The following is a 21,948-nucleotide window of genomic DNA, read 5'->3' as shown; positions in this document are numbered from 1 at the left end:
TGATTTTTTAATAATTTATATTTTGAGTTCAAATGTGTAGGTTTCCTTTTTACATTTAGGATCTCAGTACAGGTGTCATCCTTTTAGAAGCGACCTCGTTCTTCCTTTCCTTCCAAGAGCTCGGGAAGAGAGGACTGTGATGAGACAGAAGAACAGAGGTAGGGGCAGTAACAGAGATTGCTGGGACACCTGGTATGTTCTGTAGCACCTAACTCAAAACATTTTTTTTAAAAAAGCAGGTTGTATTATTAAGCTTGATCAGCGCCAGCTGTGGAACCAGGCATTCCCCACGGTCCTATTTAACAGCAGAACTAAGTAATTCAGTGCATGCATTTAGATCAGAAATTACTTTTCCAGACTTGAAGTCAAGACTGGTGATTATGCACAGTCTGTGGTGTCTCGTGATTGAGAAAATACCTCTGATTTTTAAAGATTGGAGTTGTGCTCCATATTGTAGTAGTTTTATGTAAGCAAAATTCCTATTTTCAAAAAAAGCTACAGACGTTATGTTTGTTCTTTGTTTCTAAAAATACGTAAGGTATGTTTTCATCTAAAGAAAGCAAGACTACTAATTTGAGCCAGTTTCTTCTCGACTTGTATTCTGAAATATATCTTGAAAATACTTTGGAGAAAAACTATAATGCCAGAAGATACAGTCATCAACTCTAGTTTAAAAAGTAACAGATCAAAACAATTTAGAGATCCAGCAAACACTGAACATTTGTAGACTATTGGAACAGTATGTCTGATCTTTGGTCTTGAAGTTGCACACACCATATATGAGATGCCATTTACTTTTGTTTTCTGAGCTCTTGATGCCAACTATACGTGTCCCCTTTTGCCTTAGATACTGTGGATGATACTGTTGGTAGAGAATCACTTCAGTCTTTGTTCTCAGAATGGGAAAATCCAGTATTTGCCCGTTATCCAGAGGTGGGTCTGCAGCAATTTTTCTTTGCTTATTATTTTAAAATTTGAATTTCATTTAAGTTAGTTATGGGCATGAGTGACTGTACTAATTTTTAATTACAAATGGATAGTGGGCATGTTTCCAAATAATTTATTGGACATACTATTTAATGTAGAGAAGAGGAATCAGAATTCATAGCATTTTGGGAGCTCACACATTTTGGATTAAACGTGTAATGTGTAATCAGTGTGTGAATAGTGAATGTGTTTGCCACTCTTAGAAAACCTGACTTGCAGCTTTGGCAAAGTATTTAGGGGGGTGATAATTAAAAAAAACCAACAACACGTTAAATCATTATATAAAGTAGTGAGTTTTCTACTGGCAGGACAGTTCGTTGTCGGATGTGAATTTATGTTCTCTCAGTGGGTTATCACAGAATGTACTTCATGTGTTGCAATGAAGATATAGAATAAATAAGCATTTATTTACTGACTTTTCAGATAAGATGTATTTAAGGACTTGATCGTGGCTCATAAACAAATTGTTATTCTGGAACAATATTGTTTTGGTTAGTAATTTCATTTATAACCAAAAATTATTATTTAAGACTAATAATTCACAGAGCTTTTGGAATTTCTGTAAGTTCCCTGAATTCAACCCACCTCTAATAGGTTCTATGAAAATGAATGTTTTAAAGCACTTTGAGACCTTTAGTAAAACAGTTCTGCAGATATAAAGAATTAAAATTTAAATGATGTTTATGCTGGGTCTTTCTAGGTTGCTGTTGATGTAAGCAGTGGCCAGGCCAAAAGCCTGGTGGTTAAAATTCACAATGTCTTGTATCCTTATCGTTTCACCAAAGAAATGATTCATTCGATGCAGGTAAAAAAATTGACTTTGAAATCTCATAAAAATATATGTAAGACCTAAGCTGGACTAACTCTTGTGAAACTGGATTTATTTGATGATCTAGACCACCCTGGTCAAGGCACATGTGTTCTTTAAAATCTTACTGGAACTTTTATTATCGGAAGAAAAAGCAAAGTACTAATTTTAATTACAAAGAAAAAATGTCTTTAGTAGTGTGAGCAGGTTTGGAGGGATGAATTATGGATTGAGGCTCACAGTTTCAAGGATTATATATATTGACTTTATATTTTGACAATAATTAATAAATCAAGTAAATGCTGTAGAGACATTGTCCTTAAGTGTCCTTACACGTTTAATCCAAACTGTCCTTAAGACAGTGCCCCTTTGTAAACGACCTTCTATGGTGTGAGGCTATAAATGACATGGCTTAGGAGACTCCAGATTGAGGACCTCTGTTAACAGAAGGGACCCCTTGTCTCATCTGCTTTGGTAGTTTGCCCTCTCCCTATACCACTCAGGCTGTCTTCATCTCTTTATTTTCAGTATGGAAACAAATTAGGAAGTTAGACAGATATAGGTAAACTCCTAAACTGGCACTGACCTGGTGCCAGAGCAAAGTAAGCTCTTGATCCAGAATTAGGGGAGTGGGGCAGGGAAGTACGGGGAGAACCTTGTCTGTACCTGGACAGAGAGGAACCACCAAGGCTTCAAGCCCCTGGTGGCTTTTAACTTACTGCTTTAAGGGACTAGCTCCTCCAAAATGGTTTTCCTTGCCTTTGCATAGATTTTCAAAATTTATTTCAGCCCCATTTGTTAGCAGTCTTTGGTCATATTAATAATTCTCTGGTCATATTACCTATTAATAAGAGTCATTCTATTGGGAACATTTCAGGTCTACTCTAAGGTTTGTTAGCATGTCCCTTTTAGAATCTTTAGCCTGTAGTCTCCTTCCTTTATGTGTTCTGATCATTCTACTTGCCCATTTTTAAATTCTTCCTAATGACTCCCTCAGGTTCATCAGCACTTTACCATAGTCTTAGATATGAATGTTATAATGCAAATGACTCTTATTTAAGTACACTTTTATCTCTTTATATGCAGATAAGACTTCATTAGTTTTTTTTTTTTAGTGTTGTACCACTTCTTTTAATGTATGGCAGGTTCTCCAACAAGTGGATAACAAGTTTATTGCCTGTTTAATGAGCACCAAGACTGAAGAGAATGGTGAGGCAGGTAAGATTGGAGTTTAGGGGGTGCGTGGGTGGCTCAGTTGGTTGAGCAGCTGCCTTCCACACGGGTCGTGATCCTGGGGTCCTGGGATCAAGCCCCGCATTGGGCTTCCTGCTCAGCAGGGGGGTCTGCTTCTCTCTCTCCCTCTGCACCTGCTCCTGTGCTCTCTCTTGCTCACTCTCTCTTTCAAATAAATAAATAAAATCTTAAAAAAAAAAGACTGGAGTTTAGCCTTGATTAATAAGCACCTGGTTTTCTGATAGCCTCCTTTTAAGGTATTTTTTATATACAATACAGTTGCAATGATTTGGACAGATTAAAACCAATTGGGAAAACCAATCTAAATTAATATTATGAAAGAACAGTTTTAAAGTACGTTAGCTTTGTATACATATATAGAGACACACATATATAAGATACATTTTAAGCTATTAATAGTAGTGACAATGAGAGTGGGAAAGGGGAAATTTCATCTTTTACTCTCTAAAATATTTTATACTGTTTGACTTTTTTATGATGTTTTCATGTATTCCCTTTATAATAATAGAAAGTTTATATAATGAACTCTGCTAGGTTTATCAAGAGTTACATACAATATCTTGGTGACCTGCCTTAATAAAACAATAATAGTTTGTAAACAATAACATTAACTCATTGAACAAATATTGATTGAGTGCCTATTGCATGAAAGGGACTGTACTAGGCCCTAGAACTACAATGGTGGGGGAAAATGCACATGTAAGAGAAACAGATAAGTACATAAACATTAAAAATTTTTTTTTTAAAGATTTTATTTATTTATTTGACAGAGAGATAGACAGAAGAGCACAAGCAGAGGGAGTGGCAGAGAGAGAGGCTCTGCACTGAGCAGGGAACCCCATGCGGGACTCGATCCCAGGACCCTGAGATCATGACCTGAGCCGAAGGCAGATGCTTAACCATCTGAGCCACCCAGGCGCCCTAAAAATTAAAATTTTAATTCTAGCTAACGTTACAGAAGAGAGAAACAAGATGCTTGTTTTTTTTTTTTTTTTTTTAAGAGAGCAAGAGAGAGAGAGCACGATGTGGGGGAGGGTCAGAGGGAGAAGCAGACTCCCCGCTGAGCAGGGAGCCCAATGCGGGACTTGATCCCAGGACCCCAGGATCATGACCTGAGCCGAAGGCAGATGCTTAACCGACTGAGCCACCCAGGCGCCCTGAGAAACAAGATGCTGTAAGAAACTGTACTGAGAGATTTGATTTAGTCAGGGAAGCCTGGGAAAGTTTCCTTGGTAAAGTGGGATCTGAAGTGTGAGTGTGAGCTAACTAGGTAAAGAAGGGAGGGAAGAGTATTCTAGGCTGAGGAGTGATAAATGACATACATGTGATTTCCTCTCCTCTCGTGAGAGGAAGCAGGACAAGGGCAGCTGGGGTGAGAGCATGGAGATGAGGCCAGAGAAGTAGGTCGCAGCCAGATCTTAAGTGCCAGTTACAAGCTTTGTATTTGGTCTCAACACCAATTGGAAACAATGGAAAGTTTTTGTTTTCTTTTTTTATCGTTTGTTTTTGCAGTGGCACATGTCACATCACATTTGTACTTTGAAAATATTGCTCTGGTTGCAGTATGGAGAATGGGTTGGGGATGGGGTAGAGTCCCAGTAACTGCAGAGAGACTGTAGGAGGATATTGCAATATCTAAAAATGATAGTTGACAAAGACCAGGGTGGACTGGAGAGAAATGAGTGCATCGGAAAGGTATGTAGGAGATAAAGTCAGCAGGGTTTGGTGATGCATTGGGTATGCCAGGGACATCAGAGATGACTCCTCGTTTTCTGACCTCCAGAACTGAATGGATGACTTTGCAGGACCAGGTGACAGAGATCCCCAGGAGAGGCTCAGAAATCTGTGACATGGAAGAGAGGGACTGAAGGAGGGTGGGGGTGAAAGGCTTGGTTTTTTTTTTTTGTTTTTACCTAGAAGACTCTTGGACACATTTACAAGGAATGCTTGGTAGTGCGGGTGGCTGAGAGGCCTGAGCACCAGTGGAGGGTTTGGGTCCAGACAGGTAGACCTGCAGAGGAGTGCTTTGGAAGTTTGGAAGCAGTTTATTCTCTGTGTATTTCAAAGTAATCCCTTTACATTGCTTACATTGTAGATTTATTTCGTAAATGTCATCATAGATCAAAGGCAAATTAAAAGTTCTGTCAGAATTGTTATAAATATAAGTGAAAGTCAAATTCTAGTTAGTTTTACTGTTTTGGGAAAATAAATAGATTTTTTCCAAGGTTTTGATTTCTTTGTTGTTTAAAGATTTTATTTATTTATTTATTTATTTATTTATTTATTTATCTGAGAGAGAAAGAGAATGAGCAGGGGGAGGGGCAGAGGGAATCCCAAGCAGAATCTCAAGCAGACTCTGCACACACTGAGCATGGAGCCAGTGCAGGGCTCGATCCCACAGCCCTGAGCTAAAATCATGAGTCGGACGCTTAACTGACTGAGCCACCCAGGTGCCCCTCTTTGTTGTTTAATACCAAAATCTCTACTAATGGCACCTGAGATGAGTGTAGCCACAAAATCTGAGATGTTCAGAGAAGCAAAAGGGACCTATTTAAATTTCTCTTGAGCTTCTGTATTATCATTGGATTATAGTTGACCATTGGAACAATGCAGAGGTGCCCCAAACCCCCACGCAATCAAAATCCATGTATAACTTCCGACTCCCCCAAAACTTAACTACTAATAGCCTACTGTTGACCAAAGCCTTACCAATGACATAAACACCTATTTTGTATGTTATATATATTATATGCTGTATTCTTACAATAAAGTAAGCTATAGAAATTGTTACTAACAAAATCATAAAGAAGAGAAAATACATTTACAGTACTATATTTATTGAAAAAAATCTGCACATAGGTGGACCCATACAGTTCAAATCCATGTTGTTCAATGGTCGACTTTAGTTAGATACCACCAAAGAGTACTCTTAGATAAATACATTTTTTTAAATCAAAATGTGTTTTTACTGTCACTCATGAATACTAAAAGCAATTTATTCCTATAATTGACTTATTTTAATATTTGCACATATTTTTGTAATCAACAAATATATTGTTTTAAATTATAGTGAAATTAATGCCATATAATCATAAATTGGCATTTTATATTGCATATTTCCACCTGTGATAAAATAGAGTTGTTCAGTTATGATACCTGAAAGAATAAGGGTTCATTCATTTATTCTGTAAATATTCTGTACATTCAATAAATGGTACTATTATACATGCTGGGAGTATAACAGATAAAATTCCTTGCCCTTATGAAACTGCTATTCTGTTGTGTTAGAATATCAAAAATACAGCTTCTGACATGTCAGATTAAATTACCTTCATATATTCTGCTTTATTCAAGGAATGGAAAATGTTGTGAACCCTATGTAGACTATAAATCAGTCTGCCACCATCAGGTACAAAATTGATTTCCTAGGGTCCCTGACTCTTGGTAATTCACTAGGTGCCTCCAGTTTTAAGTTTGAGGTTACTTCCTCACAATTATTTATTTATTCCATTGTTTTGCCAATACAGGATGTTCCTTATTTATCACAACCAGCTGCAACTCCTCCTATCCTCAAAGGAATTTAAAATTCAACATTTTAGGGCCTATTCCCGTGGTTGAACATGCTGTCAGAAAAATTATTTCCTTTTTCCCCTTAAGTCTTAAGCTCTCATGCCATGAATTTGATGGTGTCATAGAAACATTAGATTCTTTAGTAGAAATAGGAAAAACAGGAATTATCTATTTTGATCAAATTCAAGAGGAGAACTTTTATTTCAATATAGCCAATAGCAATAGACCTCAACCCTTTGGCCCAAAGTAATAAAATTACAAGATAAAAAGATGTATTAACATAATTGAGAGTCAGTCCTCCTGTCAATGAGAAAGGGATTTTCCTGTAGGTTTGGCTTTTAGGGTCAGGACATTCTGCCTTCTCTCTTGCACTTGAAAGTCAAAAGCCTTGCTACTCAAAAGCATGGTCTGTAAATAGCATCACTTGGGAGTTTGTTAGAATTGTAGAATCTCAGGGCGCCTGGGTGGCTCAGTTGGTTAAGCGTCTGCCTTTGGCTCAGGTTGTGATCTCACGCTCCTGGGATGGAGCCCGTATCTGGCTCCCTCCTCAGCGGGGCGTCTGCTTCTCCCTCTCCCCCCAAGCTCATGCTTGCTCTCTCTCTCTCAAATAAATAAATAAAATCTTAAAAAAAAAAAATCGTAGAATCCTTTGTCTCATCTCTAATCTGCTGAATCAGAATCTGCATTTTAATAAGATCCACAGGTTTGGACCAAAGTTTGAGAAGCCTGAGTCTAATGCAAGGCCAACTATGGCTGAGGGCCAAATCCAGTCATCGCCTGCTTTTGTGCACCCAGGGAGATAAGAATGGTTTTTATATTTTTAAGTGGTTGAAAAAAGCAAAAGAATAATATTTCTTGACACGTTAAAATGATATGAAATTAATGTTTCAGTATCCACAAATAAAAGTTTTATTGGAACACAAGCTACAGTGTTAACATATTGTCTATGACTGCTTTGGTTCAAAAGGAACAGTTGAGTAGTTGTGACAGAAGCCATGTGTCCTAAAAAGCCTAAAATATTTACTACCTGGCCCTTCACAGAAAAAATTTGCTGACCTCTGCTCTAAAGTGTACTAGAGGGTGCCTGGGTGGCTCAGTCGTTAAGCGTCTGCCTTTGGCTCAGGTCATGATCCCAGGGTCCTGGGATCGAGTCCCACATCGGGCTCCCTGCTCGGCAGGAAGCCTGCTTCTCCCTCTCCCACTCCCCCTGCTTGTGTTCCTGCTCTCGCTATCTCTCTCTGTGTCAAATAAATAAATAAAATCTTTAAAAAAATAAAAAAATAAAGTGTACTAGAGGGATGCCTGGGTGGCTCAGTCGGTTAAGCGTCTGCCTTCGGCTCAGGTCATGATCCCGGGGTCCTGGGATCGAGCCCCGCGTCGGGCTTCTTGTTTAGCGGGAAGCCTGCTTCTCCCTCTCCCTCTGCCGGCTACTCCCCCTACTTATGCTCTCTCTGTGTCAAATAAATAAATAAAATCTTTAAAAAATAAAGTGTACTAGATCTGGCGGCCACCTTTTTAATATGTAAATGGTTTGTGAGAAAAGTTTAAATTGTCCAGAAGAAGCCTGTTTTTTAAAAAAATTCTAATTACACTTAAATTTAAAATATATAATTATTATATAATTTAAACCAACAAACTGAATTTATATGTCTGATTATAATGCTTCTTAAAGCAAATCACATCTGTCATTTATTAAAAGTGTACTCTCTGGGGGAAAAAAAAAGTGTACTAGAATTACATTCTTCGTAGGCTCCAGAGTAGCTTGCAAATCAAAGTCAGCTGATTATGATAATGTGTTTAAGGTCCTTCATTGTATCAGTTTGAATTAATAAAGCAGGATCAGTATTTAAACATTAGGAATATAGGGCTTTAACCTTGTTTTAGAAATGAAATACCATGAACTGAAGAGTTTTTCATCAGGGATAAATTTGTTGTAGTTTTCCCCATAATTTCAATTTTTTACAAAATGAAAGATACAGTTGTTACTACTAAGTATGTATGGTTCCCTTATGCTTATGGTGTTAAATAGTTTGAATTAACCTTTTTTTTTACCCCTCCACACGACATGATTATTTTAATCTAGATCTGAGAATTTTAAACTCCAGTAATCCTTGCTCATCTTCTAGGTGGAAATCTGCTAGTCTTAGTGGATCAGCATGCTGCCCATGAGCGTGTCCGTTTAGAGCAGCTGATTACTGGTAAGGATCTGTTTAGAAATAGAAAAGATTTGAGACTCCCCTGCAGAACTTGAATTTGTATACTGAAGGAGTTTTTCTAACTGTGACTGTTGTATGTTTAAAAAATTAAGCTGAAGTCTTCTGGTTTGGCTTCTCTTATAACTGAAAGAATGTAGTGATTCACTTTACTGATTCAAACTTGGTGGCATTACATGGTCAAAGATATATTTGCCATACATTTATCATTGACCCTGAGGGTTGAGTACCTAAGAATTAGGCTACTGTATCATGACATCCAGCATAAAGATATGCTCCTCTGTATGCCCATATGATCTTGGTATATATCTCTTCTTCACAGTTCATCAGGCAGAGACTACCACCAGCTCAGAAGACCCAATATATTATTTTTATTATAAAATTTGTTTTGAATAGGTGGTATAATCAAATAGGTTCAAGTCTGACAGGTATAAAAGGTAATAATATAATAAAGTCTCCTTTTTACCCTTGTTCCTCATCCCACCTAGTTTCTCTCCCCAGAGACAACCAATATCACTAACTTGTTACATATTTTTCCAAAGTTAGTATGTGCTTTTTAATCTTTGCTACCCTCTTTTCTCATCATGAGGTAGGATGTTCTCCAAATGGTAAAATCCCAGGAAGACCTTTACTCCTGTGGTCAAGTAATGGAAAACTAATGTCAAAAAGTTAGGGGAGGACCTAGGGAGATAGTTCATGGACTAGAATGGCAATGATATTACTCCGTTCACTTTTCCTTATGAGATGAAGACCTCATTGCTAGGAAAGATACAGTAAAATTAGCATTAGGAAAACTTGCTATAGGCTCAGGACCATTTGAGAACAGTACTGACCAATTGTCTTCAGAGACTGGGAAACCCTTTTGAAGGAGTGGGGAAATCTTCTTGAGCCATAGGATTTTATAGTAAACCAATGTTATTTCCTCAGTAATCAACATTATTCCCCCACCCCCTATTATTAAAACCACATTTATTGACTACAGGAACACTGCATTGTTCATTTCAATGTAAGACTTAAGTCTTACATTTCTTATTTTGGAAAATACTGGTGAAATGAATAAATGGACTGGATATTTACTAGTTTGACTTTAATAATGGAAATTCAAAGCCTATGACTGAACATTGCAGATATCATTAAGCATAATAATAATTAACATGGCTGTACCTTACCGTGCCTTATTTTAATCTGATTCTGGAAGACTTCACTTCCTACTCTAACCCATTCATCTTTTTTTCCAAAAGATTCCTATGAGAAGCAACAGCCACAGGGCTCTGGTCGGAAAAAATTACTGTCTTCCATTGTAAGTCCTCCACTAGAGATAAGAGTGACAGAGGAACAAAGGAGACTCTTACGGTTAGTACCACCATGAGGATGTGATGCTTATAAGCTCTCACAGTAATTCTGTGAGGTATAATTATTGTTCCTTTTTTCAGATGAGGCACCTGAGACCAAAGGGAGGTTACGTAACTTGGTCAAGGTTATAACAGCTCTTGAGTGGTGGAGCAGGCTTCTAGATGCAGATCTTCTGACTCCAAATGCTCTTCTTTCCACTATATCACAGCTGTTGAGTATAGGATAGAGTTTCCTTGATAATTTTTTCCAGCAGTTGGCTTAGAATTTCTTGGAAAAGTCCATGTTTATGCTGTGCTGTTTCTGAAAGCAACATTACTGCAGTAATTGCTTCCATTGTGCTTTGCCTTGGTGCATTCTAGATTCTTAGTTTTCATTACCATAATCATACTGGGAAGAAAGTAAAACACTGGGCCGCAAGGAAGGGGTAAATCATATGGTGAGTCACAAGATAGGACATTTTCCCACTTTTGAGCAGCACAGATTATTGGAAATAAGAAAGAATTGTCTCTGAATTTATGTCAGGTTTGGGAATATGCTACTGCCAATAAATCTTTTTCCCTGGGGCATAATAGAGGCAGATCCATTTATTTACATGCCGTTATTCAGGACTTCTCAGTTCCTAGGGCTGTTAATTACCTCCCTGCTTCAATGCTGATTCAAAACATTCTCAGCCCTTTTATTTGTGCCAAACTCCTTGAAGTGCCAGCAATGAGAAGTTAGCAATTCCTCAGTGAAGAATAAAAACTTAGGAACAGGACTTAGAAACAAATTGATTCTCTCAATGGAAAAGAGAAAAAAAAAAAAGTTACTATAACTCAAAAAAGGAAATTTGATAATAAAATCCTAAACAAATGACCATAAGTATGAGAAGAACAGTACAATTTTTAAAACTTGTGGCTCGCTTCTCGGCCTTTTGGCTAAGATCAAGTGTAAAACTTGTGGCTGCTTTTGAGAAACTATTCAGTGTTTGGAACTAGTACTGAAATGCAAATGAAGTAATACTTTTGTAATTGAGGTTATCTCTCTAGGTGTTACCACAAAAATCTGGAAGATCTGGGCCTTGAAATTATATTTCCAGACACCAGTGATTCTCTGGTCCTTGTAGGAAAAGTACCACTCTGTTTTGTAGAAAGAGAAGCCAATGAACTTCGAAGAGGAAGATCTCCTGTGACCAAGAGTATCGTGGAGGTAAGACAGAGCTTCAGATGTTGAGGAAATTGCTGAGTGAAGGTAACCTCCTGTTTTCTTTAGAAATTCTCTATATTCATCTTTTATCCAACAAGCATCTATGAGATCCCTGCTGTGTGCCAGGTGCTAGAGATTCAGTGATGAATTAACTCAAGGGGAAGAGGAAGGACATTTAAGTAATTATAAATATAATGAAATTTGGCCAAGTAGAGGTATGTTCAAAAGTGCTATGGAAATACAGAATGATTACCATGCCCAGGGGGATGGAGGCCAAGGAAACTATCACAGAAAAGCTATTTTTTTTCCTTAGGAAAAATCTTGTAGAACAGTAGGAGCCTGCCAAGTACAGAACAGTGGAGAAGGACATTCTAGACAGAACAACCGATATCAGAAACACGGAGCAGATTCTGTGTTTAGAGAACTACCTGTATATATGGCTTGAATGAAGATATATATGTGGTGGTGGACTAGATGAGGCTAGATAGGTCATCAAGACCAAGTCATAGGACGCCTGGGTGGCTCAGTCATTAAGCGTCTGCCTTCGGCTCAGGTCATGATCCCAGGGTCCTGGGATCGAGTCCCACATCGGGCTCCCTGCTCTGCGGGAAGCCTGCTTCCCCCTCTCCCATTCCCCCTGCTTGTGTTCCTGCTCTCGCTATGTCTCTCTCTGTCAAAAAAATAAATAAAATCTTAAAAAAAAAAAAAAGCCCAAGTCATAAAGGGATTCAGCATATTCTGCTAAGTAGTTTGCATTTCATCCTCTACATATATGTTTTGGTAAAGGTCTGGAAAGCTGCTGCTGGGATGTAGCATTGGAGGTGTTGAAGAGAACCATACTTCTTACTTTATGTGTTTCACTTTTATTTTTTTTTAACATAAGCTCCATGCCCAGTGTGGAGCCCTCTGTGGGGCTTGAACTCATGACCCTGAGATCCAAGACTTGAGCTGAGATCAAGAGTCAGATGCTTAATGGACTGAGCCACCCAGGCGCCCTACACTTTATTTTCTACAACAGACAATTTATTTTGTCTTTGTTGCCTTTTCTTTCCTCCTTTATGGTTTTCTATTAGAGTGTTCTTTATTTCTCCTTTTTTTTCCCTCTGCTAGTTTAGAAGTTACATATTCCATTGTATTCATTTAGATTAGCCTTGAATTTCAGCCTTAACAAACTTTCAGGTAATTTGTTTCTCTCTTCTCCCTAAACTGTACAAAAACCTTACAACCCTTTATCTTCCAGCACTCCCCTCCCATCTTCCATGCTGTTGCTCAGTATTTTAACTCCACCTTGTTTTTAATCTCCTTAGCAGTCATTAATTTTATAGTCAATGTTTATTTTATTTTTTAAATTTAAATTCAATTAACATATAGTGTATTATTAGTTTCAGAGGTAGAGTTCAGTGATTCATCAGTCTTTTTTTTTTTAAAGATTTTATTTATTTATTTGAGAGAGAGAATGAGAGACAGCACAAGAGGGAAGAGGGTCAGAGGGAGAAGCAGACCCCCCGCTGAGCAGGGAGCCCGATGTGGGACTCGATCCCGGGACTCCAGGATCATGACCTGAGCCGAAGGCAGTCGCTTAACCAACTGAGCCACCCAGGCGCCTGATGCATCAGTCTTATATAACACCCAGTGTTCATTACATCACGTGCCCTCCTTAATGTTTATCACCTAGTTACCCCATCCCTCCACCTTCCTCCCCTCCAGCAACCCTCAGTTTGTTCCCTACGGTTAAGAGTCTCTTATGGTTTGTCTCCCTCTCTGATTTCATCTTGTTTTATTTTTCCCTCCCTTCCCCTATGCTTCTCCGTTTTGTTTCTTAAATTTCACATATGAGTGAAATCATATAACTGTCTTTCTCTGATTGACTTATTTCACTTAGCATAATACTGCCCTTTAGGTCCATCCACATCATTGCCAGTGGCAAGATTTCTTTCTTTTTTTGATGGCTGAGTAATATTCCATTGTGTGTGTGTGTGTGTGTGTGTGTGTGTATATATATATATATATCACATCTTCTTTATCCATTCATCTGTCAATGGACATCTGGGCTCTTTCCCTACTTTGGCTATTGTGGACATTGCTGCTATAAACATTGGGGTGCAGATGCCTCTTTGGATCACTACGTTTGTATCTTTGGGGTAAATGCAATGGCTGGATCGTAAGGTAGCTGTATTTTTAACTTTTTGAGGAATCTCCATACTGTTTTCCAGAGTGGCTGCACCAGCTTGCATTCCCACCAGCAATGTAGGAGGGTTCCCCTTTCTCCGCATCCTTGCCAACATCTGTTGTCTCCTGAGTTGTTAATTCTAGCTATTCTGACTGGGGTGAGGTGGTATCTCATTGAGGTTTTGATTTGTATTTCCCTGATGCCAGATGATTTTGAGCATTTTTTCATGTGTCTGTTGGCCATTTGTATGTCTTCTTTGGAGAAATGTCTGTTCGTGTCTTCTGCCCATAGCCTGATTGGATTATTTGTTCTTTGGGTGTTGAGTTTGATAAGTTCTTTATAGATTTTGGATACTAGCCCCTTATCTGATATGTCATTTGCAAATATCTTCTCCCATTCTGTCAGTTGTCTTTTGGTTTTGTCAGCTGTTTCCTTTGCTGTGCAAAAGCTTTTATCTTGATGAAGTCCCATAGTTCATTTTTGCCCTTGCTTCCCTTGCCTTTGGAGACATGCCTAGCAAGAAGTTGCTGCGACTGAGGTCACGGAGGTTGCTGCTTGTGTTGTCCTCTAGGATTTTGATGGATTCCTGTCTCACATTTAAGTCTTTCATCCATTTTGAATCTATTTTTGTGTATGGTGTAAGAAAATGGTCCAGCTTCATTCTTCTGCATTTGGCTAGCCAATGTTTATTTAGATTAACCAAAATATTCACCAGAGTCTTTGTTCACTGTTGGTCCTTGAATCCCACTATTCATTCCGTGTTCGGCTTTCTTTTTACCAAAATCTTTTAAAAGTTCTTTTAAGAGTCCATAAATGGGGCACCTGGGTGGTTCAGTCATTGGGCATCTGCCTTCGGCTCAGGTCATGATCCCAGGGTCCTGGGATCGAGCCCTGCATCGGGCTCCCTGCTCAGTGGGAAGCCTGCTTCTCCCTCTCCCACTCCCCCTGCTTGTGTTCCCTCTCTTACTGTGTCTCTCTCTGTCAAATAAATAAATAAAATCTTTAAAAAAAAAAAAAAAGAGTCCATAAATGATAAACTGTCTTTGAAAATGTCTTTATTTTTGCCTTCACACTTGCATGATTGTCTAGCTAAAAACAGAATTCCACATTGTCAGTCATCCCTCAGCATTTTGAGAACATTCCATTTCTTTGACATTCTATATGCCATTGGAGTCCGTTGTCAACCTAGTTATCATTATCTTGTAGGTAATCTGATTTTCTCTCTGGTGGATTTTAAGATTTTCTCTTTGCCTTTGGTGTTCTGCAATTTCCCCATGATTTATCTTGTTTCCATTTCCTTCTTGAGAATTCATCATGCTTCTTCCATTTGGAAAACATACAATTATTATCACTTCAAGCACTACTTCTTCCGCCATTCTCTCTCATCTCCTGAAATCCTGTCAGATGTCTACTGGACCTTACCTTTTTAACTTCTCTGTCATATTTCCCATTGTCTTACCTCTTTGTGATACATTCTGGGAAATGCCCTCATTTATCTTCTAGTGAACTAAGTTCTCTCTTCACCTGCTGTTTAATCAGATGTTTAACTGATCCACTGAGTTTATTTCAGTGACTGTATTTTTTTACTTCCAGAATTATGATTAGGTTCTTTCTCAGATCTCTCTGTTCTTTTTTCATAGTGTCCTGTTTAATTCGCTGTGGTTTCTACTCCTTATTTATTTCTAACTCTTTCTGTTTGGAGCACAGGCAAATCCACATGAACTCAGTCTACCATTTTTCCAGAAATCGGAATTGCTTTAGTCATATCTAAAAATAAAAAAATTAGAAGATCAATTTGGATAAATTATGTGATAGATTGATACGGGAAAGGTTTGAGGCAGGGAGAGTAGGTGAGAGGCTATTGCACTGGTTCAAATAGGATGAGGGCCTAAGTCAATAGCATTGGGAATGGAGGGGCGCCTGGGTGGCTCAGTTGGTTAAGTGACTGCCTTCGGCTCAGGTCATGATCCTGGAGTCCCGGGATCGAGTCCCGCATCGGGCTCCCTGCTCAGCAGGGAGTCTGCTTCTCCCTCTGACCCTCCTCCCTCTCATGCTCTCTGTCTCTCATTCTCTCTCTCTCAAATAAATAAATAAAATCTTTAAAAAAAAATAGCATTGGGAATGGAGAGGAGGGATATCTGAAACATAAGATGGAAGGTAGAATCAAGAGGACCTGAGCAATAGAAAGTATAAAGGGGATAAAGGAGAAAAGATAAGATAGGATTCTGAAGGTTCTAGCTTGGATGACTGGAAGGATGGTGGTGCCATTGCCAGAAGAAGGAAGTAGAGGAGGAGGAGTACACCTGCTGGGGAGTTAGATTATGAGCCTGGGTTTAGACGCAGTGAATGTGCCTTCAAATGGGGATTTGCTAATGGTTAGGCAGACTTACAGATCTAGTGCTTGGGAAAGAAGCCTGGGCTGTATGTACCTATCTGGGAGTTAACAGTGTATATATTTTGATGATATCAGAAGCTGGAGAAGGGTCTAGAGGAAGTGAGAGTATCTAGGGAGAATATGAAGAATAAAAAGAGGAGAGCAAAGGGTGGAGTTGATGGAACACCAGCATTCAGGGTGCATATGTTTTGGCATAGGTCTGGAAAGTTACTGCTGAAAAGAAGAGACTGGAAAGGATGATTGAAAATATTTGGTCAGAGAGAAAGGAAGAAAATCAGGAAAAAGTAATATCGCTAAAGCCAGTGGAAGTTTTAAGCAAGAAGGAAATGGTCTACAATAGCCATAAAGCTTGAAAAGTTGGATTTGGCAATCATGAGAACAGTGGTGCCATGGTGGAATCTGTTCCGGGGAGTGGGGGTGCAGAAGACAGATTGCTATGGGTCCAGGAGGGAGTGGAGGGAGAGGAGATGGAGCTAGGTGTTGCTCTTTCAAGATCTTTGGCTGCATTCAGAAGAAGAGAGAGAGGGTGATAGCTAAAGGTTAGGGGTAGTCTGAAGAGTGGGGCAGGACACAGGGTTGAGGAAAGATTTTTGATTGTTTTCAGATGGGAGAGACTTAAGCATGTCTGTAGGCTAAGGGTGAGAAGACATTCGAGAGGAAGAGGCAGTTAATAGTGCCAGCTTTTGGATTACCAAGAGTTTAGCCCTTCCAAAATTGCCCTTTGATCAGACAATCTTTGCTTTGCTTTCTGCAGTGCTCTTTTTCCCAACACAGCCTTGTTCTCCAAGGCTCTTCCTCCAAACTGTCTTAAATCCAAAAGATAGGATCTGTTAGAATCTTTTATTGTAATTCAATCCCTAAGTATTTAACCAGAAAATTATAATAAAAACTTTTCTCAAAGTGACTTCAAAGACTACTGGTAAGGAGTTTACTTCAAATTGAAATAAAACTTATGGCTTCAGAAAATCTTGACTATGTTAAGTCACACTGATCAGGAAAGATTTTGTTGATTCTGGAAGAAGCTGGAAGTTTTGGTGTCTTAAAAAAGGAGGTAGCTACTTGGATCTTAACAGTTGAAAGCTCATGAATATTTTCTATAAAGTTCTGTCCTCTAGCCTGATGAACACGCCTTTTTAATATTATTTAAATTATCTAGCATTAATTGAACCATTAAAATGTGAAATGAACAGAGAATATGATCTATCTCCCCCTCGCCAGGCTTAAAAAACGGTATTTCACATGTCCCAGATGAACAAGCACAAGAGAAAATGGCAAAGAGGTTAGGTTTGATCACTGTCCACATTGAGCTCTGTTAGTAGGTCAGGTATTATGAGACATCTTTCTGTGTAGATTTGTTTGGAAAAGTACATGGCTTTTGAAAAATACATGGTATCTATCCCCTAGCTCTTAGTAACTGTGCTCATTTACGAGCATGGTGAACTAGAATGTATGTGAGGAAAGGGGGAGAATTTTCTGAGTCTGGTTTAAAAAGAAGATCTATCATGTTGTACTCTTAGGAAGGTGATTTATACATCACCAGTTCTAGGAGTAAAAAAATCTTGTGTTTTCTTATGAAGAAAGTATTAAATGTGCCTTATCTCAAAACAGTTTTTCATCTCCAGAGGTTAAACAGATTGGTAGCATGAAAAATAGCGTCTGCTTTAAATTTCTTTGAAGTCCTTTTGTAAATATTAACATCTGCAGGGATAACTATTGAAAAGGCTACCCGAGGGACAGAGATGCTAGTGAGGAGAAACTTCTGAACAAAATGCCTCAGAAAATAAGCTTTTTGACCTGAAGGGAATTGTCAAAAAAAAAAAAAAAAAAAACCTGTGGGAACTGAAGTGACTGTTTATGTTTATGATATATCTAAGTGAGTGTCAGACTCAGTGCCCAGTCGTGTTGATGATCGTTATGTATTTATTCTGTTTGTGTATAATATTATACTCATACTGGCTAAGATCATAAATACAAACAGCCTCTTAGCGAGAAGCCTCCCTGATATTTAGACTCAGTTGAATCATCAAGGCTACTCTCAGCAGTTACATAACCTCATGAGTTATGAGTGATCTCTGGAGGAGGTTTCAGTAGCTAAATATATTCTCCTATTCAGTAGGAGTTCTATTAAATTGTCTTGGTATTTTCATACTCAGAGTGCCTCTCAACAAATAAATTATTTGCACCTAAGTGCTATATCGCTGGAACTTTCTTCTTTAGGAGGTGTATTTTTAAACTATAAAAGGATATAAAAGGACAATTATAACAGTAGAGTAAAGCCTGTTTTGCTTTCTGCTTTGTAGGAATTTATTCGAGAACAAGTGGAGGTAAGCCTTTCTTTTATTTGGGGGTTTCACACAGAGGCGCCACACACAAAAGGCTCTGTGGTCCCATTTCCTTGTCCCATTAATGAAGAATGTGTTTATGCATTAGCTACTTCAGACCACAGGAGCCATCCAAGGGACTTTGCCACTGACTGTCCAGAAGGTGTTGGCATCCCAGGCCTGCCATGGTAAGACTCAACCCACCAGCTAGTAAGTGTTTCCAAATGCTAAGCACTGGCAGGGGTGTAACAGTTATGAAAGAAGTAGAAGGCACATTTACTACTCACTTCTTGGAGGGTACAATTTGGATCAAGAAGTTGGACACACCAAAAGTGAACACTAAAAATTGCTTTTACAAAGCAAAATACCAACACGTACGTTTGACCATAATTCTGACTGACATATATGAGTGGAGGAGTCACTCATGGAGGAGATGCATTTTGAGTCAAGCTTTGAATGAGCTGAGGGACATGGATTCACAGGATAGAAGGGAAAGTTTACCACAAGAGGTAAAAAAGCCTGTGCACAGACTCAAAGGCAGAAACAAATTACTTATATGAGGAGCAGCAAAGAATACCAAGGATACCAAGAAATTAGGCTGGTAAGAAAAATCAGAAGCCTACAACAAAAATTTATAATTATCGTATAATTACTTGTTTAATGTTTGTCTCTCACCTATTAGACTTATTAGATCATAAGCCCGTGAGGGCAGAGACCATTTGTCTCATTCACTGCCTGGCATAGCTCCTGCTAGGAAGTCTATACTTACAAATATTTGTTGACCGAGAGAATTAATGCATGCATAAAGGCAGGTTCTGACCACATGAGAGTTTAGATCAGGAAGATTATTATGGAAATAGAAAAAAGCAAATAAAATGGACATTGTAGGGCACAATCAGAGATCTTGGTGATAGATTGGCTAAAAGATGACCTTGATTTCACAGCCTGTAAAAAGTAGGAAAAGATTGCCCCTGCCTCTTGAGAAAAACTCTGAAAGCAAACTCCTAACAAGTTAAGGAATGCCTCCTCGAGGGATTAGAAAGACAATGACTCCATAAGGAAAAGCTGAGAGACAGGTCGGTCCTGAAGCCTTAGTTTCATCCATGGTCAGTAAGTGCCAATTTCAAGCAGTGTTAAAGTCACATGAAGAAGCCTAAGAAACCTTTTACTTTTCCCAGATATTTGGCTCTGGCCCAGGGTCAGGATTGGTTTCCCACTATACACACCATAACCTTCTTGTTTCTGTCTTTCTTTTAGGGGCCATTAAGTTTAATGATGGGCTGAGCCCAGAGGAGAGCCGCCGCCTTATTGAGGGCCTGTCCCGGTGCCAGCTACCATTCCAGTGTGCTCATGGGAGGCCCTCGATGCTGCCACTGGCCGACACGGAGCACTTGGGGCAGGAAGGACAGGTACAGTGACGGCCGACAGGAGAGGAGGAGGCAAGGCTTATCTCCTCTTTCCGGTCCAGCTCCTGTTTGCCAAATGCAGTCTACCCTAATCCTCTCCAAAGTACGAGAGTTTTGAAGAGTATGCATTGAAAGTTTATTTATATAAAACCTCACCATTTCATCTTCTCTCTCAAATTCAGCACGGAGCTTAGGCTGCACTGTCAGATTACACGCAGGATGCCTTTGTATTTTATAAGCTTAACACATGGACAGACTGACATACCCTGAACATCTGTTGCCTCCTGGCTGTCGGTTCAATAAGATGTAGAAGTTCTCTGTGGGGCTCCAGACAGTGGGTAGAAACACAGCAAATCCACTGCTCGCAAATACAGTCTCAGCAGCCGTGTGCTTGGCGGTACTTTTACTTGCTGGAAGTGGTGCCCTTGCTGGGAATGGTAGCCATCTCCAAGGATCTCTAGAGTTATGATTTGGGGATCATCAGGCAGGAAACCAAGCTTAGATTTTCACATTATGGTTTGGCCTTGATTACTCAGCAGCTCAGGAACAATGATGTGGATAATGCAATAAAGGCCCAGAGTGGTTTAAATTAAAGAACATTTTCTGTTCTTGTTATAATCTTAAATGAAACAGAACATGAGAGCATCATAGGAATGTCCCTCTTGCTGCTTTCCAAAATCTTTTCTTTTGCTTGCCTCTCCTTGTAAGGGCTAGAAAGTCTTTCCTTGCATGGAGTTTTCTGGTACTTTTGTTTTCTGATGCATCCAGTAGACTTTACTCCATTAAAGACTTACTGTTTCACATGATAGTGAAAAAAAGTTTTGTCCTCATTCCTGAAGAAATGGAAATGTAGACTTACAGTTTACAGTCCCCACTTATCCTAAGGAAATCTCTCACCTTTTCTGAAGCCAGAAATTAGAAATCTGAACAGATTGGAATAGCCATAATTAGGAAATTTTTATATGCTCCTTGGCTTTTCATGCTGCATACGGGAGTTATTCTCTTTCTTCCCACAGATTAAACCCAATCTGGCTAAACTTCGCAAAATGGCCCAGGCCTGGCATCTCTTTGGAAAAGCAGAAAGATGTGACACAAGGCAAAGCCTGGAGGCATCCGTGCCTCCTTGTGAGCCACCATGAGAACAGATTTACTGATCTGTAAGGAACCAAAGGGATGCTACCTATATGCCTCTGCAGAGATCATGAGCCGCAGGTACCAGCAGAGTCTTGAGTTGGCCTGTGCCCCCAGGCAACGTGACCGGTCAGTCTTGAGCAGATGATCCCTTCAAGCTAAAGCTAGTTCATTCATCTGCAGCCCTGGACACAGGAGGTTGCCCTATAATATCTACTTTTTATAACTTATTTAGAGATAAAATTTAATGATTAATTGGTTCATTTGTGGAGTTTTTTTGGGGGGGGGTGGAAGTGGTTTGGTTTGGTTTTGCAATTTTTTTCCAGCCTTATAGTTGGCATTGATGTGATTTGCCTGACACTGAACTCCCCAGGATCCTATCTGCCTTCCTGCACAGCCCAAAGCCGCGCTGCATTGGTCCCCTCCTTCCCCCCAGTCTCCTTCACTTCCTGCTCCTGCTGCTGTACATTCTAAATCTCAGACTTAAAGAGTTTCTCTACACCCAATAAAAACGTCCCCTGCAGTCTTCCATCAGGCCTATAGTTAGATTATTTTAGGGATAAAAACTATTAGTAAAGAGAAACAAGGACAAGGATAGAATAGAGAAAATTTGAAGTCCTGTCCTGGTTGTCTTATTGCCTCTTTTTAAAATCTCATTCAGAATCTGATACTGTTCATATCCCAATTGGTAAAATGGTGAAAGTACTACAAACTTGGTTTTGTTTTGTTTTTTTAAAGATTTTATTTATTTATTTGACAGAGAGAGATATAGTGAGAGAGGGAACACAAGCCAGGGGGAGGGGGAGAGGGAGAAGCAGGTTCCCCACCGAGCAGGGAGCCCGATGCAGGGCCGATCCCAGGACCCCGGGATCATGACCTGAGCCGAAGGCAGACGCTTAACGAGTGAGCCACCCAGGCGCCCCTATGAACTTGTTTTTTAAAATACAATTTTGGGGGGGTACTTTAAAAATCTATGTGAAAGCAATTTTCATATCAAAATGCAGCATTTATTCTTTCAACCTAACCAGATATGTTCTCTACATTTTTTCAGGAGACAATGGTTCTTTTGGTCCCTTCCAAATCCTATCTTGGTTTTATTACTATGCCTATCTAATGACCTCATAATTTCATTTGGGACCAGAACTGATCTTTGCT

General features: G+C 39.2%; 1 protein-coding gene across 10 annotated transcripts in view; it reads left to right on the top strand.

Annotated features, from left to right (window-relative positions):
• Nucleotides 1-21,051, top strand: part of MLH3 (mutL homolog 3) — a 28,387-nt gene extending 7,336 nt beyond the window's left edge. For 6 of the 10 annotated variants that reach the window (XM_064571381.1, XM_064571380.1, XM_064571375.1 and 3 more), the window contains 11 exons: nucleotides 60-158; nucleotides 848-933; nucleotides 1,688-1,792; nucleotides 2,911-3,013; nucleotides 8,746-8,817; nucleotides 10,074-10,185; nucleotides 11,214-11,373; nucleotides 18,236-18,259; nucleotides 18,366-18,444; nucleotides 19,514-19,665; nucleotides 20,679-21,051. In XM_064571381.1, coding sequence (XP_064427451.1) covers nucleotides 60-158; nucleotides 848-933; nucleotides 1,688-1,792; nucleotides 2,911-3,013; nucleotides 8,746-8,817; nucleotides 10,074-10,185; nucleotides 11,214-11,373; nucleotides 18,236-18,259; nucleotides 18,366-18,444; nucleotides 19,514-19,665; nucleotides 20,679-20,801 — 1,115 coding nt within the window. In that variant the 3' untranslated portion in view covers nucleotides 20,802-21,051. The remainder of the gene's footprint in view (nucleotides 1-59; nucleotides 159-847; nucleotides 934-1,687; nucleotides 1,793-2,910; nucleotides 3,014-8,745; nucleotides 8,818-10,073; nucleotides 10,186-11,213; nucleotides 11,374-18,235; nucleotides 18,260-18,365; nucleotides 18,445-19,513; nucleotides 19,666-20,678) is intronic. The other 4 variants (XM_045901249.2, XM_064571378.1, XM_064571377.1 and 1 more) reach the window with 4 other exon arrangements.
• The last annotated feature ends 897 nt before the right edge of the window (nucleotides 21,052-21,948 follow it).

This window comes from Mirounga angustirostris, unplaced genomic scaffold (assembly GCF_029215605.1).
Source record: "Mirounga angustirostris isolate CCGP_5_RB_7025 unplaced genomic scaffold, mMirAng1.0.hap1 SCAF_9, whole genome shotgun sequence".
Classification (NCBI taxonomy): Eukaryota; Metazoa; Chordata; class Mammalia; order Carnivora; family Phocidae; genus Mirounga; species Mirounga angustirostris.
The sequence above is the reverse complement of the archived record's forward strand: the minus strand, read 5'-3'. Positions and strand labels throughout refer to the sequence as shown.